The sequence below is a fragment of the Hypanus sabinus genome, chromosome 22 (assembly GCF_030144855.1).
Source record: "Hypanus sabinus isolate sHypSab1 chromosome 22, sHypSab1.hap1, whole genome shotgun sequence".
Classification (NCBI taxonomy): Eukaryota; Metazoa; Chordata; class Chondrichthyes; order Myliobatiformes; family Dasyatidae; genus Hypanus; species Hypanus sabinus.
Window position 1 is genome coordinate 12,493,075 of NC_082727.1, and position 25,488 is coordinate 12,518,562.

Consider the following 25,488-nt stretch of genomic DNA (forward strand, 5'->3'; position numbering starts at 1 on the left):
ATATTGAGGCCCTGCTTAATAAAGTGGTGCACAGCAGGTATAGGCAGTTAGGAATAAATGAGGTACTTGAGGAATATAAGAAATGCAAGAGAACACTGAAGAAAGAAATCAGGAGGGCTAAAAGAAGGCATGAGGTTGCTCTAGCAAATAAGGTGAAGGAGAATCCTAGGGGTTCTACAGATATGTCTAGAGCAAAATGATCTTCCTCTGGAAGATCAGAATAGTAATCTATGCGTGGAGCCAAGTGACGTGGGAGATCTTGAAGCGATTTTTTACATCTGTATTTACTTGGAAGACGGATACATGAAGCAAAGCAGTATCAATGTCATGGACCCTATCCAGATTACAGAAGAGAAGCTGTTTGTTGTCTTCAGGCAAATCAGGGTGGGTAAATCCTCAGGGCCTGACAAGGTGTTCCCTTGGATATGAGTATTTGGATAGACTGGGGCTGATAAAGGATAGTCAACATGGCTTCCTGTGTGCCTAGCCAATCTTATAGAGGTTTTTCAGGAAGTTATCAGGAAAGTTGATGAAGGCAAGGCAATGGACATTGTCTGCATGGACTTCAAGATATTTGACAAAGTCCCACATGGGAGGCTGGTCAAGAAGGTTCAGTCACTTGGCATTCAAGATGAGGTAGTAAACTGGATTAGACATTGCCTTTGCACGAGAAGCCACAGAGTGGTAGCCTCTCTGATTGGAAGCCTGGGACTAGTACAGTGCCACAGGGATTGGTGCTGGTTCCATTGCTTGTCATCTATATCAACGATCTGGATCATCAAATTTATGGATGACACCAAGATATGGGCTGTAGTGGACAGTGAAGACTATCAAAGCTTGCAGTGGGATCTGGACCAGCTAGAAAAATGGGGTGAAAAATGGCAGATGGATTCTAATGCAGACAATTGTGAGGTGTTGTTCTTTGAGAGGACCAACCAGGCTAGGTTTTACACATAAAGTGGTAGGACACTGAGGACTGCGGTAGAACAGAGAGATCTGGGATTACACATCTATAATTCTCTGCAAGTGGCAGCACAGGTAGATAGCATTGCAAAGAAAGCTTTTGGCACATTGGCCTCCATCATTCAAAGTACTTAGTACAGGAGTTGGAATGTTATGTTGAAGTTGTATAAAATGTTGGTGAGGCCTAATTTGGAATATTGTTTGCAGTTTTGGTCACCTACCTACAGGAAAGATGTAAGTAAGTTTTAAAGAGTACAGAGAAAATTTACAAGGATGTTGTTGGGACAGGAGGACCTGAGTTATAATGAAATATTGAATAGGTTAGAACTTTACTCAATTCACTTTTCACTCAGAATTTGGTGAGTGTGGATCACTGTTAGCACAAATGGTGAATACGATTTCGATTTCAACGTTTAAGTATGGATAGGTACATGGATGTGAGGGGTATAGAGAGCTATGGTCCAGGTGCAGCTCAATGGGACTGGGCAGCTTAAATGTTTTGGCATGGACTAGACGGGCTGAAGAACCTGTTTCTGTGCTGTAGTCTTCTATGTCTCTAGCGACAAAACTTCTCCATCCTACTCAACTCACTGATAACATCCAGCAGACTGTTTGTTGCCCCAGAATCCAGTGTCTTTAATCTCTTATGTCTCCATCAATTAATGTTGGTAGCAGTTTTAATAGTTAACATAGAGGCCATGCAGGCTTCTGCAAATCACTCTCCTGTCAGTATTGCCCCAAGGAGACGTTATCAAAAATGTTTATGTAGTACCCCTAAAGATGGCAAAATTATTCCATAGCCTGAAGAATTTTGGAATAAAGCCTAGTAATTACAGGTAGTCCCCGAGTTACGAACGTCCGACTTATGGACTACTCGTACTTACGAACTGAGGAAGGAGAACGCCGTCTGCCATTTTAAGTCGGATCGTGACGCTGTACGCCATTTTAAATCGTTGCCATTGACACTGTTTAACTTCGTACTTGGCTTAAATTTTTCTTCGTAAGATTCACCCTGACCCTGCCCCCCTTCTCCCGTTCCGGTCAGCTGGTGGCACAGTGAGATCGGCGAGTTCGATCCAGTGACAGATCGCTCCTGTGCTAAGTTGATGTCAATCCACTGACTCCCATACCATCCGTGCCGGGTTGATGTCGAGCTCGCAACTCTACCTCAACAAAAACACTGCCACCTCCAGCTTAAATACCCATGTGGAATATTGTGGAGGATCAAAAACCCAAACCCAGCACAGCCCCCACGTCCCATTTAGCCTGTCTCAGTGCGGTGGCCTTTGGGACCCAGTGGACCTCGTGAGCCGGCGGAGCTCGGGATCCACCGCCCGCCGTGTTTCTGTTCCATTGACAGAAAGTGATCGCGATTGCAAATAAAGTGGAAATAATAAAGCGTTTGGAAAGAGGTGAAACGCCATTGATCATTGGAAAAGTGTTAGGCTATAGTCAGTCAATGATTGGAAGAATTTTAAAGGATAACGGATAAAGTGAGAACAATGGAGCATGTGAAACGCCCTGACCTGATGAAAGCTACAATTATTACTAAGCAACGCAGTGGTTTAATTATTGGAATACAAACGTTTCTTAAGTGTTTTATATGCATAGAAAGGTAAAATATATACTATATACTAAGACAAACGTTTGACTAACTGACGCTAAATAATACCAGATGTACTTGTTCCGACTTACGTACGAATCTGACGTAAAGACGGACTCAGGAACGGAATTCGTACATAACCCAGGGACTGCCTGTAGTGCAATCAGTGCTCACCAAATGGGGCTCCATTTTTGCCGCTGTCTGCAAGGAGTTTGTAAATTCTCCATGACCATTGTGACTTCCTCTGGGTGTTCCAGTGTCCTCCACATTCCAAAGACTTCTGAGTAGGATTAGAGTTCAGTAAGTTGTGGGCATGCTGGTGCAGGCTGCTCCCAGCACATCCTCACTGATTTGATTTGATGCAAACGACAGTACACATGATTAAAAAAACTAATCTTTAATTGAGGGGAGAAGGATGGGGGGGTGAAAAGAGGGCTCTGATCAGATGAGCACACAAGTGCAAAGGACATTTTCAGGATTTGAAGGAAAATTCTGCAAGTTATTGGAACACTAAGATAAAGTGGAACCCAAACCTGAAACAACTTCATCCCACCCTCAACAGCCATTTCTTATCTAAAGTTTAAAAATGGAGAAGCAGCAAATTTAATCTATACATACTAGCAATTTGAGTTAAGCAATATAAATAGAATAATCGGGAATTCAAACACTCACTGTCAGGCTAAATATGAAAAGAGCCCTTGATCAGCTGCCAGTTTCTAGGAGCCTTGAAAAGGAGGGTTGACAGTTCATGGGAAAGATCTAGTTAACAGACTTCAGAATTAACAATTAAAAATAATCAGATGCTGATGGCCATCATAAGATCAAGGGCAACACTGGGAAACACTGCCAATATTATCAGCAGTAGAAGCATTTCAACTCATGGTGAAATGTACTTTCAAAAGAGAAAACTTGACAAAGGAAAACTTGTAGGTCAGTGGAAGAGAGTGATTATTGGCCTACTCTTTCAAAAACAGTTATAAATGACACCCCCCCCCTTCTTTGCTGTATGACTCTCTGCAGCCAACCAAGAAAAAAAACTTTTCATTAATGCTTGACATCAATATCACCAGGACAAGTAACTGAGAAACACAGATTAGGAACAGTAAAAGGCCATTTGACCATTTGAGGCTGCTATGCTATTGAAAGCTATCATGGCTAATGTGCTTGTAACCTCAAATCCACATCCTGTTTACTCATTAACCTTTTACCCCTTTGCTTATCAAGGATCTATCCAAATCTACCTTAAAACATTTCAATGTTTTTGACTTTTGAGCAAGTATGCATACAACTCACAAACATCTAAATGAAATTGTCACTATATCTGTCTTAAATAGGCAGGTAACCCCTTGTTTCCAAACAGTAATCCCTAGTTCTCAACACTCTCTCAAGAGGAAACAACCTCAGAACTTGTACTCTGTCAAGACCTTTCAAGATCCTACACTGCAAATGAGTACTCTCCCACTCATCTCATCTTCAGCAAATGGCCTAGACTGTCTAACCTTTCCTCCTCAGACAGACAGGCCTACCATGAGAGCTAGAGCATAAAAGAGGACATCCTTTACCACAAGTGAAGGTGGCCAAATCAGAACCCAGAGTTACTTATACATCAGGTGGATTCAAAGTCAAATAAATGAACTATATGTGTGTTACCATACACTACCTTGGGATTCATTTTCTTGCAGGCATTTATAGGAAAATAAAGAAATACAATAGGATACATAAACTACACTCAAACCCAGCATAGCACTAATTCATTACTACATAGTTATTCAATTCTTTATTGAAATTTTTAAAAATGACAAGAATTCATTTTAAAGAACACATAAAACTTCTCAAGAATGGATATTACAATAAACATTCAATCAGCCAATGAGAGTGCTTTGCATACGCTTTGAGCCACTCACAGCCAATCACATATGAATTCATGCTCTGTCTTCCCCACATGTGTAAATGTTCTTGCTTCCTTGCCAATTTATTCCATTTTTTTTCACCCCATAATGCCTGGAAAATGACCCGCAACTTCCAGTGAGGATAGGACATCTAAGATCCCTAGGAAAAGCATCAGCATGGATATGAAACAGCAAGTGATACAGCTTTTGGAAACTAGTGAGCATCAGGTTGATATTCACACCTCTTTAAAATTGGCTACATCGAAGATCAGAACAATTGTTTAAAAAATGCAGACAAGATAAAAGCTTCTGCCATGATGACCTCAGTTATCAACAAAGGGGATTTGTTCAATGAGCTATTTGCTTGAAAAAAATGGAAAATAAACTAAGTATATGGGTGGATGATCAAACGCAATGAAACAGGCCCTTATGCCAGCTGATAATAATGGAAAAGGCAAGAAGCATCTTCAATCATATTCAAGAAGATATACTGGTTACATTCACAGACAACAGAGGTTGGTTTGATAGATTTAAACAGCACAGTAACCTCCATAGCATATGTATCTCCAGTGAAGCAGCTAGTGCAAACAGCAAGAGCTTTAATTACTAAGAGCTTCTAGAATTAGCGCAGCAACGCATCCCGAGTGAATCTGAGGACACGGATAGAGAAGAAAAAACATCAGCAGGAAACCTTACTGCAAAATTCCTCAGCACCATCACCATGATCACACAAGTCATGGATCAGTTCATCGATAATGACCCTGACTGGAAGCCAAGCAATAAAGCAAAGACGGGTGTTCTCAAAATGATTTCCTGCTAAGAACTGCTTTATGAGAGGAAACTCAAGAAAAGGCAGTCAAATCTCGATGTGAAGAAGATGACAAACTTAGAGGACCCACAGCCTAGTCCCTCCTCTAAGATGCAACCGCCACGCGCTTCCCTCCACTGCTTCGCTGAGGTACTGTTAGGCCTATTTGTGTGCTTGCTACTCCACAAATTACTGTGTATACACAAAATAATATATCCTACATCTCAAGTTTGATTTTTTTTTAAATCAGGCACAAATGTTCATTTACGTAATGTCATAATGACCCCACATAGCACTTGTTTACACAGCACTCTACCTCTGAGGTACGCATCTTCAACATTAAGCGGGGTCTGACTGTACACAGAAACAAAGACTGACAAACAATCAATGTGCAAAAGACAAATTGTGCAAATAAACAGACAGACATACTTTATTGATCCCAAGGGAAATTGGGTTTCGCTACAGTCACACCAACCAAGAATAGTGTAGAAATATAGCAATATAAAACCATAAATAATTAAATAATAATAAGTAAATTATTCCAAGTGGAAATAAGTCCAGGACCAGCCTATTGGCTCAGGGTGTCTGACACTCCGAGGGAGGAGTTGTAAAGTTTGTTGGCCACAGGCAGGAATGACTTCCTATGACGCTCAGCGTTGCATCTCGGTGGAATGAGTCCACCGAGGTGCAACGCTGAGAACTGAACAAAAAAACTGAGAACATGAGTTACAAAGAGTCCTTGAGAATAAGCCTGTAGGTTGACCTGCGTCCAGGTGGTGATTCAGAGTCCAGAATTACTCTCTCTCAAGTTTTGCCCACTTGGTTTTGAACCCTTTTTTGGCCACAGTGAAAGCTGAAAATCTGGGTCTCTTAACGTGTGATGAATAATCAGATCAGCACACTTTCATGCCTTGTGTAAAATTCATTCCCTTACATTTTTCCTTGCTGCAGGTAGAAGTAACAACATCGGCTTATGTTCAAAAACAATGATGTACACATCAGTATTAACACTGGACGAATTTGGAAGAAAAACCCTGATTCACCTATGTCCTGCTATTTGGACACAAGAGGAAGCCTAGTCTGAATTCCTGTTCCAGTTTGTTCCTTATGCCACTCCTGATAAATCCTTATTAGGAGATATTAGGGTCAAAGCATGCAGAAAAACTTCCCTCAACACATTCTGCCCTAGTACAGAAGAATGAGCACTGCAGAAGATGAACTATTTGCCACTTTATCTGCTCTTTAGAGGGAACAGAAGGAAAAAAATGTATGAAAGAACACCAAAACAGTCCCTTAGTAGAATTACAAGATATAATTTAACAACAATGCAGTAAAACAATTCTAAAACATCAGTATCATTTTGGCCAATTTTCTTTGGGTTTATTAGGAAAAACTAATATTCCACTGTAACAAACACAAAATAATGGAGGAGCTCAGCAGGTCAGCAGCATCTGTGAAGAAGAATAAACAGTTGACATTTTGGGCCAATCTTCAGTAAGGAAGGATGAAGAAATCAGAATAAGATGGGAGGGAAGAGAAAGAGTACAAGCTGGCAGATGAAAGATGAGACCCAGGTGAGAGGAAGGTAGGTGGGTGGGATGAATTGAGAAGCAAGGAAGGGATAGGTGGGAATGGTAAAAGATTCTATTTACTGACTGTATATCATCTATAGATGGAGGCTGTGAGAGTTAATGGTAGGAATAGAAAGTGAAGAAAAGCCTTACTGTGACGGACAGGAAGACTCTACAATGGAAAGACAAAACTGCCCAATGCATCACCGGCATCATCAAGAGCATAAAGTACATACATAAAGGTGCCAGAAAAAGGTGAGTAACACCTTGAAGGATCCCACACATCCTGCTCATGTACTGTTTGTTCCACTCCCATCGGGAAGAAGGCTGCATAGCACCCATGGCAGAACCATCAGATTCAAAAACAGCTGCTTTCTCCAAGTAGTAATGTTGATCAACACCTCCACACCACTGCTTTATTGTTTCCTGTCAGTCACATTATGCACAGTCACTCCTGTGTCTAGGGTCACTTTAAGGACATATAATTAATGTATACATCTATTTATATTTATTCTGTTTTTTCTCAATTATTTCCTTTACATTATTGTGTCGTCTTTTGTGCTGCTTTGGATCCAGAGTAACAATTATTTTGCTCTCCTTTACAATTGTGTACTGGAAATGGCATTAAATGTAGCCCTACTTTGGTCGAGGTCGATCATGGATGTTGTGCCCTAGCTATCTACGTTGTTGAAGCAGTGGTGTTGGTGGCTGACAAAACCAATGTGAGAGCTCCTGTTGTAAAGGTCACATCCATACATGGTCCCAGCTCTGCTGGAACTGCAGCGTTCCTTTCTATGGGTCCGTTTGTCTTCTGCCATTTTCAGGAATATTTCCTTGCCTAACTTAACATGTTATTTGTGGGTGTTTCCCCACGTGGTGCAGTTGACTGCAAGTTCCTCCCAGGACTTAAAGTAGATGTCCAGTGACCTTCAAGTCCCACTTGCAGGCATCCTTGTAGTGCAATTATGGGTGGCCAGCAGCTCTCTCCAGCTCACCAGAGAAGCTGTCTTTTGGACGTAGTCATCCTGCATGCGGCAGACAAGGCCCAGCTAGTACAGCCAAGGTTGTCTGAGCAGGTGTACACACTGGGGAGGCCAGCATGAGAGAGAACCTTAGCATCGGTATACATGAGGAAATCTGCAGATGCTGTAAATTCAAACAACACACACAAAATGCTGCTGTGTTCCACCAACATTTTGTGTGTGTTCTTAGCATGGGTATTCTGTCTCTCCAGGAGATACCCGAGATACAACAAAGGCAACTTAAATGGAAGGTGCTGAGCCCTCTCTTGCTTAGCATACTTTGTCCAGGTCTTGCTGAAGTACAACAGTGTGCTAGTGACACTAGTGTTGCCATCTTTGTTTTGACTGACAGTTTGGAGTTCTCCCAGACTCGTGTGGTGAGGCTGGCAAGAGTTGTTACAGCCTTCCTGATATGTATATTGATTTCTGCATGCAGGGAGAAGTTCTCACTGATGATGGACCCAAATATTTGAAATAATGAACGACATCCACTTTGTAGTTATCAATGGCAATGACAGGTGGTGCTTCCACATCTTGTCCCAAGACGTTTGTATTTTTCAGGCAGATTGACCTAATTCCTTGCAGGCCTGGGAGAAGTGATCCATCAAGCTCTGGAGTGTGGGTTGCGCCTGCTGCATCGTCGGCAAACAGTAGGTCTCTGTTCATAGCCTTGCACACTTTGGTTTTGGCTCTATGGCAGCTGAGGTTAAAAAGCCTGCCATCTATTCTCGTGTGGAGGTAGATCCATACCAGAACATACTGTTGCAGTGCCAAATGCGTGCTTCAGAAAGGCTAAGAAGATCCAAAAGAGTGTTGGGCCAAGAATATATCCTCACTTAATGCCACTGCTCATGTCAAAGGGCTCTGAAGAGCTGTGTTGTATTGCATAATCCCATTCATGTTGTTGTTGAGGGATCTGATCATGCTCTGTAGACTTGATGGGCAGCCTATCTTAGAGAGGATCTGAAAAGTGCCCAACTTTGCTGACCAAGTCAAATGCCTTAGTGAGATCAATAAACAGAAAGTAGAGGGGCTTCTTTTGTTGTCTGTACTTCTCCTGGAGTTAGCAGAGGGGAAATCATCTAGCACAGAAGCCACTCTGACTCTCGCTAGACACATTCAACCAACTTCTGTAGGTAGACCAAGACAACTTCAGTGAAGACTTTGCCAGCAACATTCAAGAGAAAGGTCCTCCTTCCTCTTTGTTAGTTACAGTCACTTTTCTCACCTTGGTTTTCGTAGAGGGTAATAATCTTGGCCCCTCATCTTCCTGCCAACATTAACAGAGCACGTCATGCAGCAGGTGCAGAAGGGTAGGCATTCAGTGCCTGATCAGGTCTGGGGGATTCCCATCATTGCCTGGTACCTTCCGAGGCCAAGCTACTGATGGCCTTGTTGAACTCCTCTGGGCTCGGCTCTGTATCCCATTCTTCCACTGTCAGTAGGCACTCAATTGCATCCAGGGTTGAGATGGTAACAGGATTCACTCTGGAGTAGAGATCAGAGTAATCCTGCTGTGTTTGTTCCTGTCTGTGATTACTTCCCCAATGATGGATTTGAGAGGAGTCATCTTGCTCTGAGACGGGCCAAGAGCTTTCTTGATGCCATCATGCATACCCCTGATATTGCCTGTCAGTGCATACCTTCACCGACCTGCATCCAGTACTTGTTGGTGCAGCATCTGGCAGTCTGCTGAACTTTACTTCCAGCAGTCCTGAGGATCTATATGCTCCTCTGAGTTGATAAGTGTGTATTCTCAGCTAGAGCAGTACACTCAAAAGCCAAAGTAAAACTTATTATCAGAGTACATATATATCACCAGATACAACCCTGAGATTCATTTTCCTTCTGGCATACTTAGCAAGTCCATAGAACAGTAACTGTAAACAGGACCAATGAACAACAAAGTGTGGAAATGTAAATATGAATAAATAGCAATAAGTAACAAGAGTCTTAAAATGAGGCCATTAGTTGTGGGAACACCAGAAACAGAATGAGTATAATTATCCCCTATTGCTCAACAGCCTAATGGTTGAGGGGTAGTCACTGTTCCTAAACCCAGTGATGCGAGTCCTGAGGCTCTTGCAGCTTCTACCTGATGGAAGCAGTGAGAAAAGTGTGTGGCTTGGGTGGTGAGGATTTCTGATGATGGATGTTGCTTTTTTACAGCAATGTTTCATGTAAATGTGTCCAATGGAATGGGAGGGCATTAGAGGGCAAACCCACTACCTCTTGTAGGATTTTCTGCTCAAAGGCTTTGGTGTTCACATACCAGGCTGTAACGCGCCAGTCAGTACACTTTCTACCACACATCTATAGAAGTTTGCCAAGATTTTTGATGACACTCCAAATTTCCAGTGACCCCTGAGGAAATAGAGGCACTGTTGTGTTTTCTTTGCAATTATATTTATATGATGGGTCCAGAACAGGTCCGCTGAGATAATGACACCTAGGAATTTAAAGTATTGACCTTCCCCCCCCCCGATCCTCCAATAATTACTGGCTTATGGACCTCTGGTTTCCCTCTCCTGAAGTTTACAATTGGTTCTTTGGTCTTACTGACATTGAGTGGCAACCTCGTTGGATTCTGTTTTCTAAGTCATCTTCCCAAAGGTGGCTAAGGCTGAACTGTAGACAGTTTCCAGGGTGCTGGGCACTCAGTTCTTTTTCAAAGGACCTAGCAAACTGCTCCAGCAGGTCTGATGTCATGTTTAATGACATTAAACAATCTTGAAAACATCAGTACTGCTGTTAATCTCTACTCAACACAAGCCACCTGCACAATCCTTGAACCTAGTCAGTATTAGGTTAGCTTCAATATTTCCAGTGGTCAAATGACAGCTATGCAGGGTGCCCATTGAAGTGAAGTGCTGGAGAACTGTTTAGATGGAACCATTAGTTGCAATATGTATATGTAGAAGAGTTACAAAATTCAAAGTCAATTTATTATTGAAGTGCAGGTCATGTCTTACCAACTTGATTGAGTATTTTTTTTTGACAAGATGAGAGAGATTGATGAAGGTAGGGCAGTGAATGGTGTCTACGTGAATTTTAGAAGGTATTTGACAAAGTCCCTCATAGGAGGCTAATCCCAAAGATTAAGATGCATGGGATCTACGGCAAAATGGGTATTTGGATTCAGTACTGGCTTGCGTATAGAAGGCAAAAGGTAATGATTAAAGGGAACACGAGGAAATCTGCAGAAAGAGACTTATTTGAGCTGGAGGTCTGTAATTAGTGGTGTTCCACAGGGATCTGTACTGGGACCTTTGCTGTTTGTGATATATATAAATGACCTAGATGAAAATGTTAGTAAGTTTACAAATGATAAATAGATTGGTGGAGTTGTGTACAGTATAGAAGACTGGCAAAGAATACAGTGGAATATTGATTAGTTGCAGATATGGACAAAGAAATGGCAGATGCGAGTTTAACCCAGATGAATGTGAGGTGTTGTACCTTGGTAGGGCAAATGCAAGACAGTACACTAAGGGAAACATCCTTAACAGTGTTGCTGAGCAGAGAGATTAGACAATAGACAATAGGTGTAGAAGTAGACCATTCGGCCCTTCGAACCTGCACCGTCATTCTGAGATCATGGCTGATCATCTACTATCAATACCCGGTTCCTGCCTTGTCCCTATATCCCTTGATTCCCCTATCCATAAGATACCTATCTAGCTCCAAATTTTGGGATCCAAATTCATAGCTCCTTGAAAGTGGCTACACAGGTCGATAAGAAGGTTAAGAAGGCTTATGAATGCTTGCTTTTATTAGTTGAGTTCATAAGTCAAGAGATGGTGTGCAATTTTATAAAATTCTGGTTAGGCTACATTTGAAGTGTTGCATACAGTTCAGGCTGCCCCACTATAGGAAGGATGTTGAGGCTTTGGAGAGGGTGCCGAAGAGGTTTGCCAGGATGCTGTCTGGTTTAGAGGGCATGTGCTATCATGAGAGGCAAGGTAAACTTGGGTTGCTTTCTCTGGAGAGGCAGAGGGGAAATTAGATAGAGGTTTATAAGATTATAAGAAGCATATAGAGTTGACAGAGTGCACCTGTTTCCCAGGGTTGAAAAGTCTAAAACTAGAGAGCATGCATTGAAGGGGGAGGGGTAGGTTCAATGGGGATGTGAAGGGTAAGTTGTTTTATCCAGAGAGTAGTGGATGCCTGGAATGTGCCACCTGGTATATTAGAGGCTTTTAAGAAACATTTGGATAGGCACATGGATGTAAGGAAAATGGATGGAAATGGACATGGTGTCAGCAAGATTAGTGTTTAGGTGTTTTTGCTTTGCTTTTTAGCTAGTTTACCACAACACTGGGCCGAATGGCCTGTTAATTTGCTGTACTGTTCTTTGACTGTGGAAACATTGCTCTCAAGGTACTAGGAAAATGGTGGCTGCAAGCACATCTTAAACACAAGAGATTCTGCAGATGTTGAAAATCCAGAGCAACACACAAAATGCTACAGAAACTTGGGTCAGACAGCATCTACGAAAATGAATAAACATTGAACCTACTGAGTTCTTCCAGCATTTTGTGTGTGTTGCAAGTACATCTCCCCCGAGGAACACTTAGGCACAGAAATTGAGAAAGCGGTAAGTAATGAGTCCCCATTGAAGAACTCATCAAGATAACAGCTTCTGAAGAGTTTGTATTAACTAGAAGAAAATTGATATTGAATATTGCTTATGGGGATAATAAGTTTAAATCTCCAAAGATGTACTGTGCTTGCATTAGAAAGTGGTGTCAAAAGGTGACTAGCAGTCGAGAGCTCTTTCCCAACAACTAAATTGCTGCGCTACTTGTATTAAATTTCAACCAAAGTCTATCTTGCCTTTCTAAGTTGTTGGTTCAACTCCACCTTAATTAGTATCTGTTGCCGACAGACTGCAAAATGAGAAGGAATTGCTTCCGATTGCTCTTATTAGATCATTAGAAATTGAGTGTGTATTCACTGGTAACAGTGTTTATCCTCAACATAATTTGTTTCTGTAAGCAAAAATTTCACTTTCCTGTTGTTGCATGGGAAATTCTATACTCTCTGGTCATAAGATGGTGTGCAGAATTCAAGCAAATCACATTAAGTGCATGGAGATTGACCTTATCTGCACATTTTCCTTCAATTTGGCCAAATTATTGCATATGAGAACTGAAGGACAGCTTCACTACAAAGTGCTTAGCCCATCAGAGAACACTTAAAGAGCAAAGTAGTGTTAAGTGTGGCGTGCATTAGCAAACAACCAAAAATAATCAATTCAATTGGTCACTTGGCTTCTGGGTTCAGATATTGAATGAGTAAACGAAAGGAGCACAACAAAAGAAAAATCTTTCAAATAGTACAGAGACTGATTTTCCATGCAAGGGACAATTTTCTGATCTCAATTCTTTCAAAATGTTAGACTGTAAATAAAGGTTTGTCTCTGCCCTGACCTCGCAGCCTCTGCAATTAACCTTTCTGTAATTACGTTTTAAATACAACTCCCTTGAACTCCTGGATATTTAGTTACCTCTTTAAAAGTCAAAGCTTTCTGAAACTTTAAAATTTGATTCAGTCTTTATATCAGTTACTGCCTTTCTGAATCCACGCTGGCAACTTCTTACCTGGACTATTCCTCTTCCCACCCTGACTCTTGCAAAAATGCTATCCACTTCTCGCAATTCCTCTATCTCCGTCGCATCTGCTCTCAGGATGAGGCTTTTCATTCCAGGACGAAGGAGATGTCTTCCTTTTTTAAACAAAGGGGCTTCTCTTCGTCCACCATCAACTCTGCTCTCAAACGCGTCTCTCCCATTTCCTGCACATCTGCCCTCACTCCATCCACCTGCCACCCCACTCGGGATAGGGTTCCCTTGTCCTTACCTACCACCCCATCAGCCTCCAGGTCCAACATATAATTCTCCGTAACTTCCGCCACCTCCAATGGGATCCCACTACCAAACACATTTTTCCCTCCCCCCCCCTTTCTGCTTTTCGCAGGGATCGCTCCCTACGCGACTCCCTTGTCCACTCGTCCCCCCCATCCCTTCCCACCGATCTCCCTCCTGGCACTTATCCTTGTAAGCAGAACAAGTGCTACACCTGCCCTTACACTTCCTCCCTCACCACCATTCAGGACCCCAGACAGTCCTTCCAGGTGAGGTGACACTTCACCTGTGAGTCGGCTGGTGTGGTATACTGTGTCCGGTGCTCCCGGTATGGCCTTTTATATATTGGTGAGACCCGACGCAGACTGGGAGACTGTTTCGCTGAACACCTACACTCGGTCCGCCAGAAAAAGCAGGATCTCTCAGTGGCCACACATTTTAACTCCACATCCCATTCCCATTCTGATATGTCTATCCATGGCCTCCTCTATTGTCAAAATGAATCCAAACTCAGGTTGGAGGAACAACACCTTATATACCGGCTGGGTAGCCTCCAACCTGACGGCATGAACATTGACTTCTCTAACTTCTGTTAACGCCCCTCCTCCCCTTCTTACCTCATCCCTGACATATTTAGTTGTTTGCCTGTTCTCCATCTCCCTCTGGTGCTTCCCCCCGCCCTTCTTTCTCCTGAGGCCTCCCGTCCCATGATCCTTACCCTTCTCCAGCCCTGTATCACTTTCGCCAATCACCTTTCCAGCTCTTAGCTTCATCCCACCCCCTCCGGTCTTCTCCTATCATTTTGCATTTCCCCCTTCCCCCTACTACTTTCAAATCTCTTACTATCTTTCCTTTAGGTTAGTCCTGATGAAGGGTCTCGGCCCGAAACGTCGACAGTCCTTCTCCTTATAGATGCTGCCTGGCCTGCTGTGTTCCACCATCATTTTGTGTGTGTTGTGGCAACATCTTAACATGTTTTTACCTTCACTACTTTCAATCTCGGTAGCTGACGTCCACTGCAGGACTTAAATCACTGCTTCTCAATTTAAAAGAACTGAATGACAATCCTGTGATATTAATGCAAAATTCAACTCTTAGCTCTCACAATGTAATCTGAATATATTCCTTGGTCAGAATCCAATCCTAATGAGAGTACAATCAGTAAAATCCCCAAGACTTCACAGTGAACAATAAAAGACACAAGCATGGACCACCATGATCACTTTGCGTTAAAAGACACTTTCGTTCTAATTGTGTTTCTTCTTGTAAAAAAAATTGTGAATAATTTATGTTCTTTTGGTGATTCAGGAACATATATTGCTATGTGCCTGTGATGTTGTTGCAAGCAAGTCTTTGTATTGTACACGTGCAAAGAAAATACGCTTGACTTTGGTTTTGATAGGGCACGCAACATCCAAAGTGTTTATCAAACATTGACTGCTTAATATAAACAAAATAATCATTTGGTATTTAATCAACATTCTAGCATTTAATGGCTCCATAATGACAATACCTCATCCCTATGTTGAAATATAATAAATATTTAGTAAAGGTCCATTTTAAAATTATTGTACTACCACAGGACTGAATGCCAACAATGTAGTCATTATTCCTTTCACTACATAAGTAATTTACTTAGTTGACAATACCAAATTCTAAAATATCACAAGTTTCCAGGGCCACAGCCTGTTAAGCTAGAACTAGAAACACTGCCTAAAAACAGATAACCATATAACAATTACAGCACAGAAAAAGGCCATCTCTGCCCTTCTAGTCCGTGCCGACGCGTACACTCACTAGTCCCACTGGCCCGCACTCAGCCCATAACCCTCCATTCCTATCCTGTCCATATACCTATCCAATTTTATTTCAAATGACAATACCGAACCTGCCTCTACCACTTCTACTGGAAGCTCATTCCACACAGCTACCACTCTCTGAGTAAAGAAATTCCCCCTCGTGTTACCCTTAAACTTTTGCCCCTTAACTCTCAAATCATGTCCTCTTGTTTGAATCTCCCCTACTCTCAATGGAAAAAGCACATCCATATCAACTCGATCTAACCCCCTCATTATTTTAAATACCTCTATCGTCCCCCCTCAGCCTTCTACGCTCCAAAGAATAAAAACTTAACTTGTTCAGCCTTTCCCTGTAACTTGGGCGCTGAAACCCAGGTAACATTCTAGTAAATCTTCTCTGTACTCTCTCTATTTTGTTGATATCTTTCCTATAATTTGGTGACCAGAACTGTACACAATACTCCAAATTCAGCCTTACCAATGCCTTACATCCCAACTCCTATACTCAATGCTCTGATTTATAAAGGCCAGATAAGGCAGCTTCTTAGCTGTAAGTCCCTAGAAAAGAAATGACTTCCCAAACTTCATTTTCATACACTTCTGTCTCAAAACCTGAATGGTAGGAAGCATCAACAGTCTGTGCACACAAAGGTTGCATCTACAAATATTCATCTGAACGGCTGATAGCCTATTCTATGAGTATGAAAAATAAATTATTAGAAAGCAACATTTTCAGTTGGTGGTAAGTTTTTGTAATGCAGTTTACTACAGCATTCAATAACATTGAATCCCAAGCCAGTCTAAATTAGAGCAGTTTCACAGCCAGAAATGCCGAGAAAATGGTCCATCGTGGCCATTTACCAGAGTCACCAACTTCATGAAAGTCAGTATGCAGGAAATTGCATTTCTTCTATATTATAAAGAAATGGATGAGCACTGAATACAGCATGGTCCAAGGGACCAGATAATATACTAGCAAGATGCAGAAGTGCTACACCTGCCCACTCACCTCCTCCTTCATCTCCATTCAGGGCCCCAAACAGTCCTTCCAGGTGAGGCAATGCTTCACCTGTGAAGCTGTTGGGGTCATCTAGTGTATCTGATGCTCCAGGTGCCGCTTTTTTACTCTGCTGACACCTGATGTAAATGGGCTGAAGGTCCTGTATCTGTGCTGTAGTGCTGTGTGATCCTATGACCATAATGTGAATTGTGAATGGACTGGTGCACCGATTATTGGAGTTGATTTGGTTCTGATTTTTCTTGAGAATGTGGCATGCCTAGGCAATTTCCACAAGCCAGTATTATGACTGTACTGGAATGGATTTACTAACCCTCTAGTATATGTCAGAATCAGGTTTATTATCTTCAGTATGTGATGTGAAATTTGTTAACTTAGCGGCAGCAGTTAAATGCGATACATAATTTAGTAGAGAGTGAAAATATAATAATAAAATAAAACAATAAACAAGTAAATCAATTATGAATATTGAATAGATTTTTTTTAATGTGCAAAAACAGAAATACTGTATATTTTTAAAAAAGTGAGGTAGTGTCCAAAGCTTCAGTGTCCATTTAAGATTTGGATGGCAGAGGGGAAGAAGCTGTTCCTGAATCGCTGACTGTGTGCCTTCAGGTTTCTATATATCCTACTTGATGATAACAGTGAGAAAAGGGCATGCCCTGGGTGCTAGAGGTCTGTAATAATGGACACTGCCTTTCTGAGACACTGCTCCCTAAAGATGTCCTGGGTACTTTGCAGGCTAGTGCCCAAGATGGAGCTGACTAGATTTACAACTTTCTGCAGCTTCTTTCGGCCCCTCCATACCAAACAGTGAAGCAGCCTGTCAGAATGCTCTCCACGGTACAACTATAGAAGTTTTTGAGTGTATTGGTTGACATGCCAAATCTCTTCAAACTCATAATATAGTCGTTGTCTTCCCTTCTTTATAACTAAAATCTCTTGGGACCAGGTTAGATCCTCAGAGATCTTGAGACTGAGGAATTTGAAGCTGCTTACTCTCTCCGCTTCTGATTCCTCTATGAAGATTGGTATGTGCTCCTTCGTCTTACTGATGTTGAGTGCCAGGTTGTTGCATGGACATTATTGATATTTTGTTGAGCAACACGCATAAAATGCTGGAGGAACTCAGCAGGTCAGGAATGAATTAACAACTGATGTTTTGAACTGAGAGCCTTCATCAGGACTGGAAAAGAAGGAGCAATGATGGAATGAAAGATTTAAGGAGGTTGGATGTCAAGCATTTTCAACTATCTTCCCTCCACAAAGTCAAAACTGAGGACCACTTCTGATTAATGCACAAGAACCTGCTTCATTCCAAACTCTCAAACTAAATCAATCCAAAGTCACATACAGTGCCTATAAAAAGTATTTCCACCCTCCCTCCCCCCACCCAGAAGTTTTCATAGTTTATTGTTATACAACAATGAATCACAGTGGATTTAATTTGGTCTTTTTGACACCAATCAACATATAGAGACTACATGGTGATCTAAATTAATTACAAATATAAAACGCAAAATAACTGATTGCCTAAATATTCACTCCCTTTAATATGATACACTATAATATCACACACTATAATATCACTGGTACAGCCAATTAGTTTTGGAAGTCACATCACTAGTTCAATGGAGATTAGCTGTGCGCAGTCAAAGTGTTCCAATTGATTGCAGTAAAAATACACCTGGATCTGGTAAAGATACTGCTGGTCAGTATCCTGGTAAAAACTACACCAGAAAGACAAAAAACACTCCAAGCAACTCTGTGAAAAGGTTGTTGAAAAGCAGAAGTCAGGAGATGGATACAAGAAAATTTCCAAGTCAATGATTATCCCTTGCAGTACAGTTAAAGTCAATCATCAAGAAATGGCACAGCTGTAAATCTGCCTAAAGCAGGCTACCCTCAAAAACTGAGTGACCGTGCAAGAAGGGAACTAGTGAAGGAGGCCACCAAGAGACCTATGTAACTGCTCCAGAGGAGTTGACACGCTTCAGTGGCTGAGATGGGAAAGACTGCATACAACTGTTACTCAGATGCTTCACCAGTCACAGCTTTATGGGAACTGGCAAAGAGAAAGCCGCTATTGAAAAAAACACATGAAATCCCACCTAGAGTTTGTCAGACTCTGAAGACAACTGGAAGAAGGTTCTATGGTCTGTTGAAAACAAAATTGCACTTTTTGGCTATCAGAATAAACTCTATGTTTGGCATAAGCTGAACACCACATCATCAAAAACATAGCATCCCTACCATGAAGCATGGCAGTAGCTGCATCATGCTGTGCAGGTGCTGGAAGGCTTGTGAAGGTAGAGGGCAAAATGAATGCAGCAAAACACAGTGAAATCCTGGAGGAAAACCTGATGCAGTCTGTAAGACATATGCAACTTGGGAAAAGATTTGTTTTCCAGTAAGACAGTGACCCCAAGTATAAAGCCAAAGCTACACAGGAATGGCTTAGAAACAACAAAGTTAATGTCCTGGAGTGGCCAAGTTAGAGTCCAGACCTCAATCCCATTGAGAATTTGTGGCTGGACTTGAAAAGGGCTGTTCACTCACGATCCCCAAGCAATCTGACAGAGGTTGAGTAGTTTTGTGAAGAAGAATGGGAAAAAATTGCAGTGTCCAGATGTGCAAAGCTGATAGAAACCTATCCACACAGACGCAAGGCTGTAATTCTGCCAAAGGTGCATCTACTAAATACTGACTTGAAGGAGGTGAATACTTAAGCAAGTAATTATTTTTAATGTTTTATATAACTAATTAATCTGGATCACTTTGTTGAGATCTGTTTTCACTTTGGCATGAAAACACCCTTCTCTGTTGATCAGTGTAAAAAAAAGACAAATTAAATCAATTGTGATTCAATGTTGTAAAACAATAAAACATAAAAACTTCCGGGGGGGGGGGGGTGAACACTTTTTATAGGTACTGTAGAAACTCAGCCCACTGTGTCCACACTGACTGTCAAACACCCTTCACACTAATTCTACATTTAACCCCATTTTTAATCTCCACAGTCTCATCATCTCCACCTGCCCCCCAGTTTCCACCAGCTACCTACCTGCTATAGTGTTTGATTCAGATGCAAACCCCACACTTCTTTGGGATGTTGGAGGACACTGGAGTACCCGGCAGAAACCCACACGGTCACAGGGACACACAGACAGTAAACTAGTGTTTAATTATTTTGTGTTTAATAATTCTAATAAATTTAGACCAATTTGAAGAAATTTGTTTTCACTTTGACACTAGTCTTTTCTGTCGATCAGTGTAAAAGAAACCAAATTAAATCCACTGTGATTCAATGTTGCAAAACAATAAAACATGAAAACTTCCAAGGTGTGGGTGAGTACTTTATAGACACTGTACATCATAAACAAAAACCTGGTCTCACACATGGGATGATAAATTGGCCATGAAAACAATTGCCACACAAGTGGATGAGCAATAACAATCTCTGATGAGAGGGTCTAACAGCCTGCACTTAATATTCAACACAACTGGGATTAAAGAGGTTCTTGTTCACTAAGACCATAAGACATAGGAGCAGAATTAGACCATCTGGTCCATCAAGTCTGCTCCTCCATTCAATCATGGCTGATCATTTTTTTTCTATCTCCTGGCCTCCATACCTGCATGTGGCAACAAATTCCACAAATTCACCACCCTTTGGCTGAAGAAATTTCTCCGCACCTCTGTTTTGAAAGGGCGCCCCTCTATCCTGAGGCTGTGCCCTTTTGTCCCAGACTCTCCCACCATGGGAAACATCCTTTCCACATCTACTCTGTCTAGGCCTTTCAACATTCAAAAGGTTTCAATGAGAACCCCCTCATCTTTCTGAATTCTAGCGAGTACAGACAGAGAGCCATCAGATGTTCCTCATATGATAACCTTCTAATTCTTGGAATCTATCCTTGTTAACCTTCTCTGAACCCTCTCCAATGCCAGCACATTTTTTCCTTAGATGAGGAGCTCAAGACTGTTCAAAATATTTAAAGAGAGGCCTCACCAAAGCCTCAGCATCACACCCCTGCTCTTGTATTTTAGACTTCTTGAAATGAATGCTAACATTGCATTCACCTTCCTCACCACCGACTCAACCTGCAAGTTGACTTATTGGGTGTTCTGCACAAGGACTCCCAAATCCCTTTGTATCTCAGATTTTTGGATTTTCTCCCCATTTAGAAAATAATCCACACATTTATTTCTACTACCAAAGTGCATGACCATGCATCTTCCAAAATAGATTCATCGAGTCCATACAGCAGTCGTATAAGACATTCCACCACATTCACAATACTGTGTTCAGTTTCAGTCACCCTGCTTTTGTAAAGCTGCCATTAAGGTATGAAAAATGCAGAGGAGATTTGCGAGGATGTTGCTAGGACTCAAGGGACTCAAGTTGCAAACAAGAGAAAATCTGCCGATACGAGAAAATCTGCTGGAAATCCAAACTATACGCACAAAATACTGGTGGAACTCAGCACCAATCAGCTTCCCAGCTCTTTACTTCATCCCTCCCCCTCACAGTTTCACCTATCACCTTTCTCTCTCTCTTCCCCCCACCTTTTAAATCTATAGTACTCCTCATCTTTTTTTATCCAGTTCCAATGAAGGGTCTTGGCTTGAAACGTGGACTGTACTCTTTCCCAAGTGCTGCCTGGCCTGCTGAGTTCCTCCAGTATCTTGTGTGTGATGACTGGTTAAGGTGAACAGGCTGTGACTTTTCTCATTGGAGCAGAGGAGAATGAGGCTTGATGTTACAGAGCTGAATTAAATTGTGAGAGGCATAAACATAGTGAATACATACAGCCTTTTTGCCAAGGTTGGGGGAAATCACGCCGACTTTGGTTCTTTGCGGAAATGTGACCCGCTCTCAGGGTCTTACAAGCGATTGCTTTTCGATTTGTCAAGGACAAGGCCTGGAGGACGAGCGCACCTTCAGGGTGCCGGATTTTCATGGCTCTGGAGGCAGGTGGATTCAGGGTCGGTGCCACCGCCTGATGTGTCATGGATTGAAAGCATCAAGCTGGCTGCTGGCTGTGTACCCAGAGATCAGAAAACTCAACACAACAGACTTTTAACACTATAAATCGGTGAGTTGTTTTGTTGTAGCTGTAGAGGAAATGGTTGAGGCAGGTACATTAATTGTAGTTAATTGTAGTAGCAGTAATAGTAGCAGGCCTCCATTAGTCTCAATAGACCATGGATTTGCACCTTGGAAAATTTCCAGGGCGCAAGCCTGAGCAAGGTTTTTTTTAAATGGAAGACTAGCAGTCTTTACGGAGACCTCTCCACGCCATCAATGTTGTCCAAGGGAAGGACATTAGGACCCATACAGCTTGGCACCAGTGTCATCGCAGAGCAATGTGTGGTTAAGTGCCTTGCTCAAGCACACACACACAGCCTCAGCCGAGGCTCGAACTAGCGACCTTCAGGTCACTAGATGAACGCCTTAACCACTTGGCCACACGCACCTGTACAAAGTTAAGTGTACAGGTACATGGTCAGGAAAGTTTTGAAGAGCTATGTGCAAAAGGGACAGGCTTGGATGGGTATCTTGGTTAGCATGCACAAATGGGCTGAAAAGCTCCCTTCCCTGCTTTATAACTTCAACCGACTGGCTATACTTGTACAAGCAGAGTAACATATTGAACATGAATCAGATTTACGACTAATGCAGTGAATAATTGTCATTTACTACATCAGGTGAAAGTTGGAAACATGACCTTTACAACTTGTAGCATCAAAACTATTGACTGGCTGATTTTTAATGAGCGTTTACCTAAACACAATGTTTATCCCAATGCTACTGTGATGACTGAATTTTTATTTTATTGAGATACAGTGCAGAATAGGCCCTTCCTGACCTTCGAGCTACACTGCCCAGCAATCCCCTGATTTAATGCTGGCCTGTTTCAGCATCAGTAGGTCACGAATAACATGATTGCAATTGTACCACTCACGATAGTACTATGGGTTTTAGACAGAGTCAGGAACTGGGTATTATGCAACATCTACATTAGGTGGCCTCTTTACCACACACAAAATGCTAGAGGAACTTTGCAGCTCAGGCAGCAGCTATGGAACAGAATAAACAGTCGACGTTTTGAGCTGACACCCTTCATGGTCTTCAAATTCCTCCAGAATTTTGTGTGTGTTGCCTCAGATTTCCAGCATCTGCCAATTTTCTTGATTTATTAGGTACACCCGTTGGATAATGCAAATATCTAATCAGCTAATCATGTGGCAGCAACTCAATACATAAAAGCATGCAGACATGGTCAAGAGGTTCAGCTGTTCAGACCAAACATTAGAATGGGGGAAAAATAAGTGATTTAAGTGGTTTTTACCATGGAATGATTGTTGGGGCCAAAACAGAGGGGCTTGAATATTCCAGAAACTGCTGATCTCCTGGGATTTTCACACAGAAGAGTTTTTAAGAATGGTGCGAAAAACAAAACAAAAATCCAGTGAACAGCAGTTCTGTGGGAGAAAGGCATTGCTAATGAGAAACTTCAAAGGAGAATGGCCAGACTGGTTCAAGCTGACAGGAAGGCGATGGTAACCCAAATATCCACATTACAACAATGGTGAGCAGAAGAGCATCTCCTAATGCACAACAAGTTGAACCTTGAAGTGGATAGGCTACAGCAGTAGAAGGTTCCAATCCTGTACCTAAAAAAAATGTCCATGGAATGTAATTTCCTTCCTGACTTCACTGTGCTTTCTTCACCTTCTACGAAGACACAAGAGGGTGATGAAATACTTGCCACTTGTCTCAAAATGCAAAGTCCACTTGTTTGGTACCCAATCTACAACCCCAAGTATTTACTCCCTTCACCACTGGCACACTGTGGATAGACTGAAAGTAACGTCTGTTATCAAAAGTACATATACTGTATATTACCTTGAGATTTATTCTCTTGCAAGCATTTATAGAAAAATAAAGACAATAAAATTTATGAAAAACCATACATAAATAACCAAAAAAGGAAAAACAACCAATGTGCAAAAGAAGACAAATTGTGCAAATAAAAAGTGTATCATTTTAAAAAGCTATATAGTTACTTGCCAAAGTTTCTCTGAAGGAACTTTCCAAATGAAACCTTTCTGATAGCAACAAAAACGTGGAACACAACATCATATTCACTAAGTCACAAACCACTCAGATTTGGGAACTAGCTGATTTTCCTTCATCATTGGGTTTAATTTCTGAAACTTATCTAACAATTCTCTAAACAATTTCAACAAAAGGTGTGCAGTGAATAAAGAACGCCCCACTACATGTCACTTCTCAAAGCAATAGATTCCACCATCACCAACACAATCCACAGTCCATCAAAATCTTTCCTTAAAGAACTATGAAGATAAAGAAGCGCTTGTTGATTAATTAGATGAGTAACCCAGTCCATCACAGAAAAAACCCTCCCCACCACTGAGCACATCTACAAGTAGTACTCCAGTAAGAAAGCAGCATCCATCATCAAGAACACCCCCCCCCCCCCCCACGCAGGCTATGCTCTCCTCTCACTGCTGTTATCGGGAAGAAAGTACAGGAGCCTAAGTCCCTCACCACCAGGTTCAGGAACAAGTTATGACCCTTCAACCATCAGGCTCCTGAACCAGAGTGGATAACTTCACTCACTTCACCACAACCTATGGACAATCAAGGACTCCACAACTCATGCTTTCAATATTATTTATTTATTATTTGTTCTTATTTTTGTCAGTCTTCTTATGCACATTGGTTGTTTGTCTGGCTTTGTAAACTTTAATTGATTCTATTGTGTTTCTTTGTATCTATTGTGAATTCTGCAAAAAAATGAATCTTAGGGCAGTATATAGTGACACATATGTACTCAGATAAATTTAGTTTTGATTTTTTTGAAATAGTGTGGCATGACTGTAGGGTCATACAGTATGCTGGCAATTAGTTTTCCCAGTCCATTCTTCAGTAAATTGACTTCAATCATGATCTAGTTAGAAAAGTGCCATTTTTTCTCTTTAGTAGGGTAACATCGAACGTGCAAATCTGTCTTCGGTGAGAAAATAACAATTCAGAATGAGCATCATCGCAGCCCTGTGAATGGTTTTGAAGTTGAGCAATACCCAGTGCACTAAATAGTGTGTACTGTTTGGGGCACAGGATAGGAATGAGAGGGTGAAGAACTTAAAATAGAACAAAAAATGAAGGTTAATAGATAGGAAGGAGATTGTTATCAAAACAGTTGGATATCAGTCATTGCTGAGAATATGAAGTGCAGCATGTCCTGTACTTAAGACTGAAATGATACTTTCTTACAGTGTTACGCAGGGCATGGAGCTGCCTTCAATAGGAGGAAACCATTCCCATCATGGCAATGCAAGAAGGTCACTGTCAGATACAGCTATAAATTGAGATTTTACATAAACTGTCAAGAGTTGCTAAGAAAATGAGTGGCAGAACACAATGTGTGCAGATGTTCTAGATTGTACGAGGAAATGTTTTCTGAGACACAGATTTAACAGACCCAAAAATAGGCCATTTCTTTTGCAAGAGCAGAGGGACTAATAATAGTTAATATTTAATCTTGTACAGCCTTTAGGTGCTTACATCTCTTCTACCAGGAAAAACTGTAAGCCCAGTGTATGCAATTCTCTGAAGAGGTCAGAGATTACTTCCTTCTATACACTTTTTTTTAAATTTAGGATAGGAATGGGGACAAATGTTCTTAAGACCAAGTTATATTTCCAACTTTTCACAATTCTACAAGTTAGTATGTCCAATGTATTTACAGATGGCAGTTGCTGGAAACAAAATATTGATTCAATGGATTACTGAAGAACAGAATTGAGCATATTTAAATATTTCACATAATTTGTTTTAATTGCTTGTTGAATTAAGTCAAAATGTTTAAATAGTAGAGGGATGCAGCCAAGCAAGAATTTCCAACCTTTTTTTA

The 25,488-nt window shown here is 41.4% G+C and overlaps 1 protein-coding gene across 6 annotated transcripts in view; it reads right to left on the bottom strand.

Annotated features, from left to right (window-relative positions):
- Positions 1–25,488, bottom strand: part of LOC132379338 (ectonucleoside triphosphate diphosphohydrolase 4-like) — a 93,963-nt gene that overhangs the window by 52,349 nt on the left and 16,126 nt on the right. Inside the window, exon 2 of one of the 6 annotated variants that reach the window (XM_059947065.1) lies at positions 2,741–2,846. The exons of the other annotated variants lie outside the window; for them this stretch is intronic. Coding sequence (XP_059803048.1) covers positions 2,741–2,835 — 95 coding nt within the window. The 5' untranslated portion in view covers positions 2,836–2,846. The remainder of the gene's footprint in view (positions 1–2,740; positions 2,847–25,488) is intronic. 6 annotated transcript variants of the gene reach the window in all.